At 41.5% G+C, this 20,372-nt stretch overlaps 2 protein-coding genes across 2 annotated transcripts; one reads left to right on the forward strand and one right to left on the reverse strand.

Moving 5' to 3' along the window:
* Positions 1-533: 533 nt before the first annotated feature.
* On the forward strand, positions 534-3,403 carry LOC142971126 (ras-related protein Rab-19-like). The gene is made up of 4 exons (XM_076111751.1): positions 534-728; positions 2,409-2,592; positions 3,030-3,133; positions 3,215-3,403. The coding sequence occupies exons 1-4, from the start codon at positions 534-536 to the stop codon at positions 3,401-3,403; spliced, it is 672 nt and encodes a 223-aa protein (XP_075967866.1).
* A 2,382-nt stretch (positions 3,404-5,785) lies between these two features.
* Positions 5,786-18,667, reverse strand: lrrc17 (leucine rich repeat containing 17). Its single transcript, XM_076111789.1, has 4 exons — positions 17,688-18,667; positions 16,348-16,846; positions 8,973-9,128; positions 5,786-6,228 (listed from the first exon to the last, which is right to left on the reverse strand). Exons 1-4 carry the CDS (start codon positions 17,961-17,963, stop codon positions 5,786-5,788), a joined length of 1,374 nt encoding a protein of 457 aa, XP_075967904.1. The 5' UTR covers positions 17,964-18,667.
* Positions 18,668-20,372: the final 1,705 nt, after the last annotated feature.

Genomic DNA, 20,372 nt, shown 5'->3' on the forward strand with positions numbered 1-20,372 from the left:
AAAGGGAGCACGAAGGGGGACAGGAAGATTGAACTGGCTGGAGACACAAGACACAGAGAATGCAGAATTATTAAGAAAACAGTTTTAGTTTTTACTCCCTGAAAACGGGCACAGTAGATTTTTCCACATTGCTGCTTAGTCCTACACAATGTGTAGGCCTACACTCTAAATTGTTCAACTTTTAGACCATTTTAAATGTTATTTTGATCATGTTGGCGAGGTAAATGGATGTCAGGCACTTTCTAACCTTTTGAATAGCACCATTTTACATCTTGACAAACAAACTTTCTAAACACCAAACTGGTTTTACAGGCTACATTTAACCTGCTGCTGCAAATCTAGCCCGGTGACCAACTGTAGCTTTGACTGAAAGGAGAAACAGTTGAGTGTGCCTGTATTCAAGCTTAAAGATAACCCGGTATCTATTGGCCACAAAGTCCACACATTCCATGTGATCTACAGGACAAGGGGAGAGCATTTCCTCCATTTGTGAGACATTCATATCCACAGAAAGACACTGCTGTACCTCCACCATGCAGACCTCAGGAGCTGAGCATGATGACTCTTTTGATTTCCTGTTTAAGATCATCCTGATCGGAGAGTCTAATGTAGGGAAGACGTGCTTGGTTCAGAATTTCAAGTCAGGGATTTTCTCAGAAAGACAGCAGAACACCATTGGAGTGGATTTCACTGTACGGACCGTGGACATCGATGGGAGGAGAGTTAAGGTAAGCGCTCTGTGTCTTTTGGAGGGTGTGTGTGTGTGTTGAGGTGGTGATCAGAATATGAGTCGTAGAGCATCAAATCACCAATATGCAGACCTTTCTGAGCAACCAGCCATAGATTCAGAACATAGTGAATGTTGTTGTCACTGAAGCAGAACCCCTCATTATGCCCCTGTAATGCCTGCTGAATGCCTCGGTCCTTATCATGGGTGTTGTGGAGTCAGCTGGCTCTGACAATGACATGCTGCTTAGCCCTGAAACATGCCTTTTGGTAAAATGAGAAATAAAAAGTATGGTTTGAATTTGAAACCCCTGTCCGAAACCCCTGTCCGATGTGATTAACTTTTCTTGGTTTAGGGATGAATGACACCACACACAGCGACCGGTGTTCCTTAGGTTACTGTTTCAGTTCGACTCAGTTCAAAAACCAGTTAGACCAGCTGCTCACATGAAGGACCTGTCCTTCAGGTTGCTTTGCTCAAGCTTTTGCACGGACATAAATAAACCTGGAATGACTTTGCCGTGCCGTCATTAAGATATAAAGGGAACTAAATGATTTGGGTGGACAGTGGTTGTTTCCGCATACATCTAAAGTCAGTCTGTTACCTGAGTACATCTGGCCTAAAAACCCATCAGTTCATAGTGTCGGTCATTGGATCGACACAGGCGCTGCATTCTCTCTTACTATATGGGTAATGATGCCCAGAATGATCAAATATAGTCATTGATATATCAAAATTGACCACCATTTTATTCTGTTTCTGTTCATGTCACTTGTTTATCTGTAGATTTGTCCTAGCCAGGAGCAAGGAACACTCACACACCTACACCAACTCTTTTGTTCTGTTGACAAGCCACTTAGATGACTGCAGAATCAAAAAATTATCATCCCCACTCAACAGGTTGGTGCCTGTTGAGTCTAAAGGTTAGAGAAGCAAGCTTGAAGGTGATCGGTTCAATCCCTGCAGGGTGAATCTGGGTTCATTACCACCACTGAGGTGCCCTTGAGCAAGGCCCTTAACCCCAACTGCTGCAGTGGAGCAGCTTTGTGGCCACCAGATTAGACTGTGGTTGTAGTTGACATCTTCCAGGTGTGAATATTTTCAGGGCATTCCTGAAAATAGAGAAAATTCCCCCACTGTTTTAAAATAAAGGTGAAAAAGAAAACGAACAAGTCATCAACTGAACTTTAATTTGGGAGGAAAAGATAGCCGAAATGTCTACGTCACAGTAAGTGACGTGTTATGTTTTTATGAATCAGTTGATTAGAATATAAGGTCACCACCAAGGTTGTAAAAATAACAGAATAAAGTCCAACGAATGACTGTTCCTGTTCATCTGTTTTGTTCTGTCAATAAAACTTAAAAAGGATGCTTTGATTTTGTTGTTAAGCTGCACACGAGTAGTTCAAACCAGCAACACTGGCATTGAAAAATTTAGTTGGTGAGTTTAGATTGGTTGCCATGCCACGTTGCTCAGATGCTCAGGGAGTATTGTGCAGAGGGACACAGAGCTCCACCTAGTGTGTGTGTGTGTGTGTGTGTGTGTGTGTATCAGTAAACAGTCTTATTTTGTTGTCTTTGTCATTTTGTTGTTAATGTGCACATCAGCCAGACATCCATTCGTGTATATTAAACCCATACAGCTGTTACAGCTGATTCCTTGTTCTTGTCTGTGTAACAGATGCAGGTGTGGGACACGGCAGGTCAGGAGCGGTTTCGTACAATCACCCAGAGCTACTACCGCAGCGCTCACGGCGCCATCATCGCCTATGACATCACGCGACGCCCGACCTTTGACTCCGTGGCTCACTGGATGAAAGAGGTGGCGCTCTATGGAGCGAGCAATGTAGTGCTGGTTCTCATAGGTGAGTGTGGATCTGGTATGTTTAACATGTGAGGTGCCTGAATACAGTGTCTGTGTTTTTGGAAGTGATTTGTATCAGAGGGTGGACAAAATAAAAGAAACAGCGGAATCAAACTAAACTTCTGACCTTAAATGAACTTAACTTAAACAGCATCAAGCGAGTGAATCTGCACACAGAGCAGCAAGCACTTTATCGGTTATGTGGAAAATTTGAACTTTTAAATCACTGGATCAATTTTATTACAACAAAAGGAATTTAAACACATGGCTGGTAACATCACACTTTGTTTTGCAGCAGTACTGACAGTACTAGCATGTAAATTAGGTGCACTGATAATCATTTTAACACAAATTTGGTGATGCAGACAACTTTGTTGTTTAAGATAATCTTGAGGTATTGTGTTTGCATCTCTCAGCTCCCTGATTGTCTCCATGTAGGTAACAAATGTGACCTGGAGCAGGAACGTCAGGTTCCGTTTGAGGAAGCCTGCAATCTGGCAGAGGAGAAAAACATACTAGCCGCGCTAGAAACATCGGCAAAGGTAATGAGAGTGCTTTCGCATGTAAAACACTAAGGAGTTGGCTAAAATCTAAAGTTCTCTATCTTCTTCTTCTGTGTCAAGGAGAGTCAGAATGTGGAAGAAGCCTTCATCATGATGGCTAGAGAGCTGCTGTCTCGTAACGGCCTTAATGTCCAGCAGGAGGACTCAATAAGCAGCAACACACCTCAACTTCTCCTCCGGTCCAACTCTCGGGCTATCGTTGGCTTAGGAGCTGCCTACACACCACCAGAGAAGAAGACATGTTGCTGATTCAAATGTGGACAGAAGAGAGGAGGGGGAGGAGGATGAGGGTGAAGGACACTTTTGATCATGAATGTTGGAGAAGAAGAAGATCCAAAGATGCATGGATGTTGAATAAGGCTGGCAAGGCCCTCAAGATTCTTTGCATTGAGGACGTTTCAAATTTTTGGAAAGTGTTGAAAAATCATTCAGTATATTTCAGTAAGCTTCTGTAGCTTAAACTGACCCTAGATAATTGTTAGCTGGTGCTACAAGGACGCGTTTAGAAATGGGGACGTCAGAGACAGTGTGTGATACACTGGGTGAAGTTACAGTAAACCAATCTCATTTATTTCAACTATACCTGGACATTATTTTTCTCTTGCTGTTTGACTGTTACTATTCCTTTTTTAAGTTTGCACTACCAAAATGAATCGACATCTGAATGTAAAATCTAAGGCATTTTATTATGGTGGTTATAAAACACTCAGGCATTCTCTACACCTGCTGGCCTCAGCCACGTTCTGCAAGTTGTATTCTGTCAAAAAAAAGCTGTCTTCATGCTTCACTCTGCTGGGAGAACTTTTAGAAAATGTGGGAAAGACTATTCAATGTTATTATGGCGCATAAGACTCTTCTTCACCCACGTGGCCTCTTGCAGTGCCTGTATGGCGAGCTGTGATCCTCTGCTGCTGCGCTCTGGTTGACAACTTTTTGGAGAACCTGCATGCAAGCCAGAAGACTGTGAATTATAAAGTTTGTTTGACTTCAAAATAATGATCTTACGTTGTCGTAAATGTATATATTAGGCTTTGAATGTCTTCCTGAAATCCTCCTGTCGACCACCAAATTGTGAACACTAGAGGGCACTGTGCTGTTATACATGACCTAAAGCTGCAGGTTGGGTGCTCATTGCCTTCGACAATAAATCGAAAGGTGATTTAAAACATCCGTGACTGCACTATGACACGATTAATTGAGTGCAAACCAACATACAACCCAGCAAATCACTTTTCAAATCACCATTTAGGCTGAACTTTGCCAAAGTCACTTCCTGCCAACACAACACTCAAGCTAAAGTAACCGACGAGGCTTACATCCAGGATGTAATCTGCCTTTGTGTGTCTAATGCCAAATTGGCAGGCCTTATTCAAACACCAATCTGGAGGTCGTGTTGCAGGACTTGCACTGATTGTTATTTTCTTACACTGAACACAGTTGATCTGCCTGATTGATTTAGTTATGTGGAACTATTGTGGGAACAAAGTGTAGCCCAAATCTGACAAGCAATAAATGGTCAATCTATGACTATAAAATCATTTTATTCATCTTCAGTTACTTATTACTCATTGGAGATAAATTGTGGTGTGTGTATTATCCCTTCACTGACAGCAGGATTATGCATTATCCCGGTTTTTAATGTCCTTGGGGGCCAAAAGCATGACATGCCCATAACCAGGAATGAGGATCTGCATGATGACAGTTTCAAAAAGAAGGAAGTTGGCTTTTTTTTTGTTGGTCTACAGCGCACTGAAGACTTGTTTCCTGCCATGCATCCAAATTCCCTTCTTGGGTGCACGTTAAACCTTCTGAATGCTGAAATGTATAACCTGTGGAGAGTTTCAGGGAATATTGGATTTGGATGTTTTCATCATCATCATTGTTAAAGTCAGATATCAGGCCTTCAGGCACACCTGAGGTGTGTCTGGAAACTCATATGACCTCCATTAAAACAGAGTTACTGTATGACATCATACATCTGCATCTTGTCTTATTTGGTGGTTAACTGATGGCAGTGCGGGACAACAAGTTCGTTACGTCTCCCTACACTTTTACCTTCCATCATCGTCTGTCTAAACAAATTTTCAGAAAAAATAAACACAATTTTATTTCCAGAAAACAGGTAGACAACGTCGTACATCAATAAACACAAAAAAGACCAAAAAAACTGCTTTTTATGAATAAAATGAAAAGATTATCTGAACTCAATAATAAAATGACTGTAACAGAGAAAATGCACCTGCAGTTCATTGTGTAGGGAATTCAAAGAGACGTCTTTGTGGAGGTTATTAGATCTGATACAGACTGGGTTGGGAATGCTCTGCAAAAAGAAATAACAAAAGCTCCCAAACCTTTGTTTAAAGGTCAATTTAGCAATACGGCATTGAAATGAATAATCTGTATTAATTATTTAATGACCCCCAAATCAGTTTTTCTCTTATCCAAACAAGATGGAAAATAATTATTTATATCATTGCAGATTGTACTATTACTGGTCACATTGTTTATCCAAACATCAAACTGAGTCTACCTTTTATTAATCCATTTGTCAGCCTCTCCGCAGACCTGCATTTTAATCCAACACTCCTTTGACCTCTATACTAAACCACACCAGTCTGATCCACCACCATTCTAACTCAGCCTGATGATCTCAAACCTTTTGGGCTTTTTCTGTTGCAGAGGCTGAGGCAGGTGATCACCCTGCACCTCATCCGTCTCCCCCGCCCCCTCCTGTGCATCGTTCTCCGCCCCCCCCTGTCCTCCCTGTCCCGTACCTATCCCTCCAGTTTGTTTATCAATGGGACATTCCCCGTTGTAGGTCTTGACGTAATCCTCGACGCGCCAGCCCCTGAACTCCTGCGGCTCGGAGCAGAACAGGCCGGTGTAGAAAACGCCGGGGTGGTGCTTGAGCCAGTAGATCAGGTAGTGGATGTTGTAGTCACAGATCCAGGGGTTGTTCTCCAGCGAGAGCTTCCGTAGGAAGTAGAGGTCCTCCAGTACGCCATACTCAAAGTAAGGGAGGCTGTTATTGGACAGGTCGAGCTCTTGGAGGTACAGCAGGCCTGCAAATGCAGCTGGGAGAGGAAAAAAAGTTGAGCAAAATAAGTTGGCATCTCATACTGCTGCTTGGATGCTAAGAAGGTACACATCCTAAAGACACGGTGCAACATTACTATTCACCTCCTGGCCACCTGGCAAATGTAAGCCCAATATTCACTCTCTTCTTCACTCTGTAATTGGTGTCCACCAACCCCTGAAGGGAAATATCTGACTCTTATAACTTGAGTTAAAAAGGTGACTGTTGACGTCCGCAGAAGGTTCCAGACATTGTTATCAGTCTGTGTAAAAATGGGACAGTGGAGATTGTTTCATGCTGACCACTAGCCCTGGGCCTATAGCTTTGAACTTAACTGAGCGGAAGAGAGGAGGGGAGGAAAATGAGAGGAGGAGGAGGAGGAAAAAAGTGGAGAATGTGTGGAACATATGTAATATAGAGAGGATAAAGACATCCCTGAGACAGAGGGATGAAAGAAAATGAAAAACAGACGCTGGGGACGATAATCTTTACGAAATGCATTTTCAATCATTGTAAGTTACTGTTACTGCATTGTCGTCATTCATCATAAAGATGACACAGATAGATGGAACTATAGGAGAGTAAGGAGGAGGGATGGAGCCCTTGTTGAGCCTTTCCTGTCTTATCTCTCGACTCATGAGGCTCATGACTCTCCTGTTAATTGCTTTTTAAACCACTATGGCCACAGGAAGCCCAGTGTGGTATACTTTCCTGGTATTTTCCCATGCACTAAAACATAGAAGCAACATTCTCTGTAGAACATATTCAGTCGCAGTTTGCATGTATTTTTTCCTCCCTTTTAGTAAGAGACCCTTGAGCATCAATAGTAGTGTAAGTCCACCATCCATGAGAAAAACTATTCCTTTAATGACCACACTTCCCTTTGCGTGATTGCATGATTGTTCTCTCCATCTGTACTTCTTTTCAAAGCATCCTTATCTCACCATCTTTTAAAACCACTGACGACTTTTTGTCCCGGAAAAATTGCAAGCAAAGAGCTCTAAATAACACCCTAATCTCCAAGTATTTTAATCAGCTCTCCCACACGGATCGCGGAACCATACATCATAACATCCACTGAGGATAAAGCTTTAAAGCCTGTCATCTATTTTTCCAGCTTCAATGCACAAGCTTTAACTTTCTTTGCACAAAAACACGGCCCTCGTCCAGCTTTAGCAGGAGTGATGAATTAGGGATTTACCCCCCAGGCTTGCCTCACTCTGGTCTGATGTGGACAGCAACTTTCCATAACAAATAAACACAATTTCAAAGTCTCTGGTCACCATAACTACAGATATCACTGTTTCATAAGTCCCACAATTACATAATTGGCTGCTGCTATGTTGTTGCTTAAATTACAATAACACAAAGGGGAGGCAAGCAAGCAGGATCTTCTACAATGGCTTGAAGAGTGTTACGATTTTTTATTTATTTTGCAGAGTTTGGAGCTACAGATGGGTGGGGCCCCCACATTACGACAATTTATAAAATGTCACACTAAATTGACCTTCAAATATACGGTACTCTCCTGTGACTGTCTAAATTGTTTTTTTGTTTTTTTTCGGGGTTAGTCCTTCAAGGAAAAACCACAGCAATCTGGCACAAACATCGTCCAAAACCAACAAGGAAAGATGAATGCAAATAATTGTGCATTTCTTTGTAATAACCCCGTTGTGCCAGAGCCAGAGTGTGACCAGAGTGAGAGAAAAAAACATGAATGTAAAGGCATGGCAAACAACCTCTTAAAATGTATTCAAAATATTTTATTTTACTCCAAATGTGTAAATGATTAGAAGGAGCAACTATGATTGTAACCATGTGTCACAACACATCATTCATTTAAAAATCATTAGTTTCCAATTCAGCCTTGGACACACTGGGGCTAGCTGCAGTAGATTGTTTACATGTGTTGCAGTCTAATAAAGACAACTACAAGGTTTTGCAAAGGATTTCCCTCCCGGGCAGGAAGACATAAACCCAGACATCATTAGCCTGGAGAGAGTAATGAGTCTGCACTTTTATAATGCAACTTGTACTGAGGCAGAATTGCTATTCAGAGCATATTTGACTGCAGTAAAATTGATCTTTTGGACAGTAAATTATCTTTTCTTTCCCCGTTGAATTTTCCTCAACCTTTCCTTGATCTCTATTTAGTTATTCAGTGGTTTTAAAATGGGCCATTTTTGTTGTTTGTGCCATTATTTTCATCATTGTCTTCATTGGGTCCTAACCTCTTTGGCTATTGACAAAGAAGAGTCTATCTTCAGCCCTCATCAACAGTAGCATATGTCAAAATGTGAGGAGTGGTTCAACCAAAGAGGGATTTTTTTTACTTTGTCCTATTTGAATAATTTTTAGAAGCACGAAGATGTAAAGTCCAGTAATTCTAAGGAAAATATATGAGAGTAAAAGATTACCAAAATTCTGTGTGTTCTTCTACTTTGTCTGTGTGTCAGATTTATCTTGCGACCCCTTGTTGTAGTGTCGATCACCACGTTGGTAACCACTAGTTTATCCCATGGTTGGGTCGCTTTCATCAGAGTTGTAATGTAGCAGCCACAGATGTACAGGTAAAAAGGTAGTTTAACTTTTGGCAGGAACTATGTCATTGGATCTTGTTCTATGACTTTAATGAACACCTGCCAGCCAATCAAGTATCTACGTGGCCGTGGCATAATGCACTGAAGTGCCCAGATGTATGTGCTCAGGTGTGTGTGTGTGTGTGTGTGGCAGTTGTTTTACCTGTATCTAAATGGTGCAGGCTGTTGCTGCTAAGGTTGAGCAGCTTGAGGTCTTTGGACAGCAGGAACTGTTTGGGCCTGAGATGTTTGATGGTGTTTTTGGACAGATCCATCTTCACTATGTCAGATGGCAGTTCAGACGGGATGTTGTTCAAATCTGCAAAGAAGGAAAGACAGAGAAACATCATTTCTGTAACTGTGGAAGGGGCTGGAACGACAGAGTGCATATTTGTAACGATAAAGATGAATTCCTGTATTCCTGCTGCTAGGTTTACAGGATTGAGGCCGATGAACTCGGCATACAAAGCTCCAGAATCAGCAGGAGAGCTGGAAATCTGTCAGCATCATTATACATTTTCAAGATGTTGTGTGGGTTGTATGCAACATTTAACCGTTTCAAGATGGATGGAGTCGAGTGTGACAGCATGTATAACAATATTTCACTTATGTGCCAGGGGGGGAGAGAGTTTCCACGCTCTTTCAGTGTTTCCATCCTCACACGCACATCCCCCCCCCCCCCCCCCCCCATCCCAGTAAGAGTGTTGTTGAGGACTCTAATGTATGAAACAGTGATTCCCACACATTCCCATTTCGATAACAGATCTGTTCTGCAGATTTAAATCAGACACTGGAACACATTTCCCGACAATGTTGGGATGGTTAGAATAAATATATATCACTATCAACACGTTTTGTCCCAAAGCTAGAAACAACAGAGCTGAAGCTTGAATCTATAGATTATTTGGAGGTGCAGACAATGAATAGATCCAGGTTTGTGTCAAGACTCCAATTGCACAAGTTCTGGCAGTTGGGAGAAGCAGTAAAAGTAAAAGAAAACAGGCATTTCAATGGATTTTGAATTGCTTCTTGACGGTCTTTACACTTTTTTTCACCTGTAAAAATATGCAAATTATCTAAATTGGAGGTCACGTCTGCCATGCCAATCATGATGCAATTCTGTTTTAAACTGAGTAGGAGGCCCCGGCAACCTAGTATCATCAAAATGAACATGGTTGATTGTTGTTTAAGCAGTTTGCAAAGAGGATGCAGATGAGAGGAAAAAGGATTATGTTTCGGCGGCGAATACTAACTAAGATATAATTAAACAATGTTGATCTTTATATAAAATCACTGCTCTATTTTGTAGATATGTGTGTGGCTGAGCATTCATGCGTACACATGCATTTGGACTAGTTTCCGGCATATATGTATTTACACAGACTGTATGATCGTCTCAGAAGAATGCTTAGTGGCCCTTTTTACAGAGCAGATGTTGCAGTCTTTATGCAGACGCTTTACCGCCACAGATGTTGTTGTTATTTATCAATGGAGGCATTGTCCCATAAATCATAACTGATTAAGAAAATATAATCGCACGCGCACAGAGGACACACTTCTACAGCATGCACACGGATGTAGCCAATGCACTAAGGAAATGTAATTATTATTGCTCAGTGATGTGATGCAGTGATGGCTGATGAGTGTGCAGCAGGCTGAGACATTTACGAAGGCAAGAACAGACTTCCCACAAGTTATCAGTCCTTGAAGTCTAAAGGGAATCCCACCCTGCCTTAGGTGTACATGCCTGCAACTCTGTCCAAGCAGCATTTTCAGATTAGAAAACTGCTGGCATTCAGACTCAAATTCCTGGGCTACCTTGTGAGAAATCTTGGAGCCAAAACAGATCCTCTCTGTCCAAGAGGGATACGTCTGTGGTCTTCTGTGTTTCACAGAGAATGAGGATAATCTCTCACACGGTGTATTAAGTAGAAACAGTAGGTTTAGACGAGATAAGTGGTGTCTGTGACCAGTGGGGCCCATTTTCTTGATATGCTGAACCAAAGACGGAAAGATTATCTTTCGCCTTATCTTGATTAGCCATCTTGCATGTCTGTTTTAACTCTTTTTGCATTACTTCCTGGAGCCAAATGTTTTCAGGAAGTTAGATGTTTTATCAGGAGCGTATGGGTATCTTGGGATTTTTAATGGAGAAACTGTTTCCTATAACATCTGTCCCTCTGCAGACTGCTGAATGGATAAACACACAGATAGGGGGAGAAAGAGAGAGAACACGTCAGGAAACGTGAAAGTAATTTATTCATAAATGGGTTTGGACTGGATTTTTTTTTTTTTTTACTGAATCTGCTGAAGTTATTATTTCAGGGCACATGTGAACATCTGTCCCTCTAGGATTCATGCTTTGCTACGACCTGAGAAACTCTCTGCTTGTCTCGTCTGATTGGACAGTTGCCTATTATATTTCATTTACATTATGGAGTCTCAATTATAGCGCCTGCTTTATGTTAAAGTGACAGGTTTGAGTGACTTCCTGCAGTAATTTAGTTGGTCATTCGCCAAAACATCCTATGGAGGTTCCATTATTAGTTCTGTGGGCCGTGCAGTAGTAAAACACAGGGATTAAGTATTGCAGTAAATGCACAGCAGTATTTACATAGTTTGAACCGATAGAGCTGAACTATTTCCATGATTTAGTAAAAGTGCAGAACATTAATCTACATATCCTGCTCTGGAGGGTGTGGGTTGAATGTCTTTTCTTTATCATACAGTCTATAAAACTAAATCAAAGTTTTTCCAAAGGTTAAATTTATAGCAAGCATAAATAATGATTCCGCTTGGAGCAGGTGTTGCAATATTGTTTCCTGCTGTTTAGACAGTAGAAAAGGAAGCAGTTCATTTTTTACTGCGCTGACATAATATACTCTGGGGTCAACTGTGCATTGTGCTGTGACTTTTTGTGGTTTGGCTACACACCCCATGTGTTTTTTAGCCACTAGATTTGTTGCATTAAGTAGCACTGAATAAGTTCACATTCAATATTTCATCTGTGTGACATATTAAGAATGTTCTGTTACATAGATTTTGCATGCTGTTATGTTTGGGCTTCATGTAATACACATAACTCTCTTTCACCATTCAGACAAAATATAGAGGCAGAGGTGAAGCCGTTTCTAAACATGCTGACAACTCTGTTTATAAGACATCACGATTACAACAACCAGATTAGTGCCTATGTCCTCCCTGATGGTCTTGAGAGTCATGCTACAATTTTAAAAGATGTTTATTGCCTTTAACTCACAGGGACAAAAGAACAGAACAGAACAGGCTTCCATATTAGACTTTAAACGATCATGTATGACAGCCACTTGAAAACTTGAGCAAACGTAAACAGACTTGTTTGGCTGCACAAGAAGTTACATCTTTGTTAAAAGAGTAACAAACAAGCAAAACATGTATAGGCCTATACCCTCCTTTCTGCAAACCCGGATAAATCAATCCAGGACCTGTCTTGCCCAGGGCTGAGTACATCTAGTTGCCTCTTTTTGCTCCATGTCACCATGACAATAGTTACTCGGGAATAACACAATAATCAAAATATAATCAATTTATTTTCATCCAAGGTATATCCGTCCTGGAGGTAATTGCCAACTTGCCGTCAACAATATCATAACAATTGGTTCCAGTGGGATTTCCATGTTGAGTTTTCACAATGTGTCAGTGACCTTTTCACCGCAGGGTGAAACATTTCTCTCGGAAACTCTGAACCTTATATTCAGTTTCATAACTGTGCAGTTCCGAGTGTCGACAGGACATTCAAGCTATTGTAGGAAAGCGTCTTGGCGCCTGGCAGAGTCTGCAGCTAAATCCTGCTGTTAGTAGAGAGTGATGTTTGATGCTGTCCTCTTTCTCATTCATGCTTTCTGCCTCATGATCCAATGGCACCATGGTAGATTCTTTTTTTTTCTTTTTCTGCTGACTAACTGCCCGCTGTCTGTGACCCAGGTGGTCCAGGGAGAGCCTGACATAAAATTGTGCTCCTGGGCGTTTGTGTGACTGGGAAAGCAGCCAAGTCACCATATATATATATATGAGTCACTTTACTGCTGCCTACTCAAATGGCCTGAAGTTTATATGGAGGATTTATGTTTCTTCTGAAACCAATGATGTCGTGACCTCATGAGCACAGTCTTAAAGGCAAAGTCTAGAATTTGGCCAAAACAATCAACACCACCGTGTAGGTTTCTGAGCAACATCATGAGATGTGTTCGGAATAAATAACCTGACTAAAAGCTCTATGAGAATATAAATAAGAACATGTGGTTAAATTAAAACTCATCTGGCTCATAATCTACTTTCTAACTAATAAAATACCCCAAAAGGTACTTTGTTCAGTAATTCAATACATGGTGTGTGTTTTTCTGCTACTTTTTTATTCTTATTTTATTTTTATTTATGCTAATGTTACTTTTTATGCGGACATTACCTGCACTGTAAGTTAGCTTCAAGCTAGCCAGGGTCTATAGATGTCTATGAAAAGTATCTTTAAGCTTACTCTGGCACAATATATCAAATGGGGACATTTATGTTTCATATTTTAGACCTAAGTGGTGTATAATAAAAAATACGACATACAAATTAGCTATAGTGGCTTCACTTCTACAATTTAGATACTGGGAGTTCTCAATTTGTCCGCTGTATAAAAGGGGCTTAAACAGAAGTCATTTGAAGGCATGTTTTGATATTGCCACAGAGTACTCTGAAGTCCACGTTCAATCTTTGAGAAACAGCCTTAAGAACTCGTATATACTCGTATATCTTTGTGGAGCATTGACCTCCAGTGAGAATAATATGGAGCCTGAAATCTGCTGTGGCTCACCTCAGAGAGAAAGCCTTCAAACCAGCGTAAGGGAAATGGGGAGAAAGAGATGGAAAAGGGAAAATATAGGGTTTGGAGAAAGAGAGCAGAGTAAGTTTCCACTCTGCTCTGGGTTTTATAATTCTTGCCTATATGAAAGAAAAGGAAGTTGGTTCCACCTCCACACACTCATGTTTACCTCCTTATTTGTTTTTGACCATTCTGATGATACTTGACTAATTCCTCATGTATTATTATTGCACTATGTTACAGTCAAACAGCAGCTAATTTACTTTTAAAAGTGCCAATCTTGCAATGAAATTAAAAGTTGCAAGGTTGGACAAAACAGGTCAAAATTATCAGCAGATTTTGTGTCTGTGTCTTGTAGCCTGTGTCAAAATATATTGTACCCACATAATGCATATTCTTGAAAGTACAGCTGTAATGAAAATACCACAATCTTTACACAAATTAAAGGTATCCGCATGCAACCTAGTAAATATGAATGCAAACCATGTTGATAAAGATTTATTAAAAATCCGATATTAGGAAGGTAATATATTCAGTAAGTTTGTTGGACCTGAAGGACAAACACAGTGCATTTTGGTAGGATGAACTGACTGTGGACATGACTTTTTGTTTCTTTGCAAAACTACTCCAGAGGGCACATTTTATCCCAGGAGAGGAGAACTAGATTAATGGGAACTTGGAGGCAAAATGCATAAAAATGTCACAGTCATGCAACTAATCTGAGAGAGACAGGGGGTCTACAGAAATGATCAAAAAAAGGAAAGTTTACTGAAAGAATGCAATTCAATATGCATTTGGATATCAGTAGTGAAGCCAATGTTTGCTATATTATTCCACAGCATACCAAACTCTGCCAGCGTCTGTTAAGTGCTCAGACGGGAGACAACACAATGTGTAATGATGTAATCTATACCTGTTATTAGATTTTAGAAAACATTGGTTCTGGATGGCAGCGCAGTGAAAACAACAAAATGAAGAGATTCCAAAGCTCAACTGGCATCAGCTCACAGTATAACTATACTTTATGTGTGTCCTTTGCGAATCAAACGCACAGAGACAACGTATTGAATGTCATGCACAACAGCTGTAGCATATTAGGCAACATTCACACATTCACATATCACTTTCATGGTGGGGCATGGTGTAGGAGGCAGGATGTAGAGATTTATTATGAAGCACACGAAAAGAAGAAGAGATCTGGAGAGATGGATGGGAGAAAAACAGAGAAACCTTATCTGTGCTTCAGATAAAGAATTGATTCAAAAGTTTTACTGTAGAAAAAGAAAAAAGGGAAATATGTTAAAAAGCCTTCCTTCAGCATTTACACAACACAGGCGTTGCTTTGTGTGCTTTTGGCTTCGCCATGCTCTGTGAAAGATTTCTTTCTGTGAAAGGCTCTCCATTTATAGATGCGTTCAATTCTAAATTTCAATCTGGGAGCTCACTTGGCCTTGAAACATAGACACAGACAATCGTTCAGTTCAGTGCGCTGACAGCGGACGCCATTTGGGGTGGAAGAAGAAGAAGACGACACAGAGAAAACAGATGAAAGGGAGAAGATGAGAGAGCAACCAAGAATAAAGAGCCCACACAAAAGTAACAAAAAGTGATCTGCGCAAAAATTCAGAAATTGTCATTCGTGAAAAGCAACACTGACACAGTTTTTATGGAGCACTGGAGAAGTTACAGCGTCGATGATTGCAACCTCATGGTGTCGTTTTTACACACAGAGAGAGAACCAGATGTGAAAACTGGAAGAGCTGAAAGAAGCCCTCGCTTTCCCTTTGCTCCATCTCTCCTCCCTATATTTGCACTGATGCCTGCCTGTTTCCATATTTCTGCAGCATTCTAGACATGCTGACTCATTAAAACTGGAAACACAAACAGGGTATGATGCTGGTGGTAATTACTGCCTTCTAAAATGTCTTGGAGGACACAAATCTGCAGAAAGTTAATGTATGCATGATTCAAATTAGAATACAATACAAAAAGAGATGGTGTTGAACACCGCAACAGACCGACCGCAACAAGAACACAAACACTCCGCAATGCAGCTCATCGGAAGGCTAAACAATGCAACGCAATCACAGCAGGAAGGCTGATGTCAACCAATTTAGGCTAAAATGGAAAATGATGGTCCATGCTTGAAAATGCAAGCTTTTAGTTTGACAGAACAGACTACGACCAGCCTGCTCCCTCCCTCCTAATGAAGAACAGACGGCCCCCCGGGTGGCAAACCTGATAAAACAAACGCATCTCTGCTCGCTCAGCCTCAGTGGAACCAAAACATTAGACAGTAAACTAATTCCTGAGCCCAATTTCACTGAATAAGCAAGAAGGACTCGACACTGGAGAGTGCTGAGCAAATTAACAAAAGTACCTTTCATACAAGGTACTCTTCTGCCAGGACAGTCTATTTGTTATTGATATATTTCAGCTAAACACACAATGACACACAATGAATGATTTGGGTTTGGCTGCAAATGAACGGTCCTGATTCTTTAGGTGAGTTTACGCCACCCCTCAGAGTTAGTTTGTTTCAAGTTAACCCTTTTCTGTGGACACAGTGCACATGTTTCCTTTTTTATAATCAACCAGCATAATGATTGCTTTGGCTGAATTCAGTTTCAAACAATTATAAACAGGACATGACACAGTGAAGTCACAGGGATACAGAACTTGACAGTCTCACCTTTGTTGCTGCAGTCCAGCAGAGGTTTGGGGAACATGTAGGTGTGGCACATGGATGTGGCCTCCGTCTTCACTTTGATCGGCGGAGGCTTCGGTCGCCCCCCATCTCCGCCCCCGGGCCTCCTGTCCACCTGGCTGTCGTCCACACACAACAAGTCCACGTTCAGCTTCCTCAGCTTCTGGCCACTCAGCGACTGTGGCTCCACACACTTGCCGTAGTTGCCGAGGTTGCGATTGCTGGGCACCTGCAGGGTCCTGACCAGGCTGTCCAATGAGCAGCGGCAGCTCCAGGGGTTGTCGTAGAGACGGAGGTAGGTGAGGCGGGTGAGAGGGAGCAGGACCTCCTCGGTGGCTGTTTTCAGTCTGTTGTGCTGGAGGAGCAGGGTTCGGAGCTTGGAGAGGCCAATGAACGCTCCGTCCTCCACCATGGAGATGTGGTTCTGCTGGAGGTCCAGGCTCTTCAGCTGGGTGAACTGGGAGAACATGTTGCCCCTTAAAACCTAAAGGGAGAGACGTAAACTGTTGGTGTTTGTGTATGTCTGTCTCAAGCAGAGCTTTGTCAGACTCATAGACGGACGAGATATTTACTATTCAGCTCTTTAGCTGCTAGATGTTCCACTATGTTCACCAGCTATTCGCTCACTTCTTCTGCGCTGGGCAGCTGCCCACTGAGCCTGAAAATATGGCGGGTCGGGTATTTCTCTGCATTCGTCACTATAAGCGAAACCTTCAAGTTATTTGATCCGTATAAATCTGAAGTGTTAAATACAATCTGCAAAGATTGGGTTTAGATAATCAAATTGCAGTTTTAAAGAATACATTTAAATGTTTTATAATTCTATGCAGAATCCAAACATTCCAAACATTCAGCTAAAAATTAACTAAAATCCACTTTGTTCATTCTTTCCCTCACTACTCATTCATGACAAGCCAACTCTTTGAACTTGAAAATAAAGCTTAATTATACTCATTTTCACTGTTCTTTGTAAGTCACTCGTCTTTATTTATGACTTTGCAGGCAAAGCTTTTTTGTTTTATTCCTCTCAACACCTCTGACACACATCCTGTGTGCTCACTCAGACATGCAAACATCTACACACAAATACGTAGCAGAAAAGTCTGTCTTTGATCCCGGAGCCAAATAAATGGTGCACAGATGCTCATGGTATCAACAAGCTGGTAGGGTTTAGCGTCAGAGTAAGAGGCTTGAGACGCTAACGCACAGAATAGTGATGCATTTGTTGCACAAAGCTGTGCGAGACACTTTATTATTGTTAGTTGGGTCTTAGATCACCTGCTGCAGTCCATTTATGTCTTGAATCTTTAATAGTCTGGACAAACCTGAATCTTATTTCTTGCCAAGAGCAGGTGGTGAATATCTTTGGGCCAGTGCTGCATCACGGTGGTCAGCTGCCTGTCCTGACAGTCCAGGTACTTGTCCCCTGCCTCCACGTATTCCTTACACTCCTGAGTTTGGCGTCGCATCACTCCGGCTCTGCCTCTGCCCCGTACGCGGCCCCCAGCTGCGCCCCTCTCCACAGCCCCTGACCGAGGGCCTCTCCGGGGCTCAGCTGACCTGAGGAGCAGCAAAAGGACGAGGGTGGCGAGGAGACGCATGATGGGAGAGGGGAGGAGAGACAGGGAGGCCTCTTAGTAATCTGGTGAACCTTGGACGACTTGGACTTGTTGGTAGATCGGTGTGACGGGAGGCCGGTCACAGCTGTGTGTATGAAGAGGAAAAACAGAGGGGAATTTTTAAAAGGTCTTAAATGGCCACAAACTCCCTCATAGTATAGCTGACACTTAACATTTTTAACTTGGGTTATTTGCAAAAAAAAAAAAAAACTTTCAGGTGATGCAGTCTTAACCAAGTTTTGATAAATGTCTGTATGGTTCTAGTTTCTGGAATTGCTCTTTTGAATGTCCCTTGTCTCTAAGATTACAGATACAAGCAAAAGAGAAGTGCTGCTTGGCACAAAGTCACGTAAATTCTTTGAGATAGTTGCTTATTTACACAAAGTTCTCTCGCAGCGGAGCTACTAGCTAGCTTGCAAGTGTTGATACAGAGGCAAAGTTACAAGACGAATATCATCAGCTACTACAGTGTCAGTTTGTAGCACAAGGGTTAAAGCAACAGTGTACATGTAAGAAATTGTTACAATTTTCTGCATTTTGCGGTCCACTTTGAATACACAAAGTACCATACCATACAAACATGAACATTTCAATGTTTTCACCCAACATGTACACGTGTAATTGTAATATAAAGGTAACGGTTAAACAATTAATCGGATTGGTGAAATGGAAGAAAATAAAAAGCTGGAGAGTTATATATTCTGAGGGGGAGATTTTAAAAAGTTTAAGGTAAAGAAAAAAGCGAAATCATTTCATTCACAAATACAATAAAATGTCCAGGGATTTGTCTTAGTGGCATGTCGAGACATGCTGACAACTAAAATGGTAACATGGCACATGTTGAAAGAATTAGCGGAGAGGTAGAGTGAAAGGAAACAGGGGGTTTGAAGCAAAAGAGAGACATTTGTTAAGTGTTAACATGTTTCGGGTTAAAATGTGGTCGTAGTAAAGTGCACTTTTCTTTCAGGGATATCCCATGAATGTTTTCTACCTCAGCTAAACCGACCCGGATGCCCTTTCTCTCTACCTTTAGTGGCTCTTGTCACAGCTCTGATTCCATCTCTTTCTCTGTTTTCATTTTGCTGTCTTGCCATTGATGAATCATCCAATTGTAGGATGTGTATCCCTTGCAAAAAAAAAACATGTCTATTGCATTTAACAGAATTGTTTATGAATTTATTGTTTAAAAGAAGAGTTTGAAATCTTGGGAAATACACTTATTTGCTTTCTGACTGAGCGTTGGATTGTATTAAAGCTAAAGCCACCCGCCAGTTAGCTCAGCTTAGCATAATGACTGCAAACTGTGAGTGAAACCCAGAGCCTCCGCTTGCCAACTGGCAACTTGTCCCAGCCAGGGAGTCGTCTGGCACAAACCCCCCCAGATTAAACATAATATATATAATGTGTTAATTAGAGGTGCTGGTAGTCGGGCCAGCTGTTTCCCAGTTTCCAGTTTTTATGCCCAGATAAATGAACTGCCTGCCTGCATTTGTGTTATATTTAACAGACAGATATGAGAGTGCTTTAAATCTACCAAACTGTTCATATAAAACCACTTTCTGACTATTTGAATAGTCCCTTGTTGTTTTTTTATCTCTCTTCCTTGCAGCCTTGCTGTCTTACAATTTGTACTGCCCAACTATCATCAGCCACAAATATGAAAACTCCAAGATTGGAGAATATTTACGGCTGAATAATAAGTAAAACGTGTTTTTTTTGTAGCCACATAGCTACTTGTTTGGACTCCCTGCCTGATGCCTATGTGAATGTGTGTGTGTTTTTTCTTTTTGTGTATTTGTGTGAGTGTGTGCATTGTCTGGTTAAAAAAGAAAAAAGAAGTGAGTCATGGGTCCCTTATTTAATCAGAGGCATAAAGGCAAAACCACAGGTCTGCCAAGACACCCTACACACACACATATACACACACACACACACACACACACACACACACACACACACACACACACACACACACACACACACACAAACACAGACTCATGTGCACGCTGATTCAGTCAAACTGTACCAAACCGCAACCCCCCTCCAGTCCTCCAGTCTGTCTCACAGTGGAACAAGCCCGTCAATGCAGATGGTGTCGTTCCATTGTGAATAACAGACTGGGCATGTTAGCGAGCTACAGACAGAAACAGCTGAGAATGTACCAAGGGAGACACTTTCCAGTCCAGTGAGCGCTCGTCAACTGTCCAACTGTCAATCGTCTTAAATGAAGCGAAGAGGAAAGTTCGATTTCCTCCACTGCAGCCGTCGCATGCGATAAAACTCTTCTAGTGAGCTGTTGCTCCAAACCCAAAAGGAATTGAATAGGTTCATCTCAGCCACCATCTGTCAGTGTCTGTATGATTGGGTCTCTGTTTCTTCTTTCTATATATT

This window comes from Anarhichas minor, unplaced genomic scaffold (genome assembly GCF_050575085.1).
Source record: "Anarhichas minor isolate MPS153535 unplaced genomic scaffold, ASM5057508v1 ptg000045l, whole genome shotgun sequence".
NCBI classification, from domain to species: Eukaryota; Metazoa; Chordata; class Actinopteri; order Perciformes; family Anarhichadidae; genus Anarhichas; species Anarhichas minor.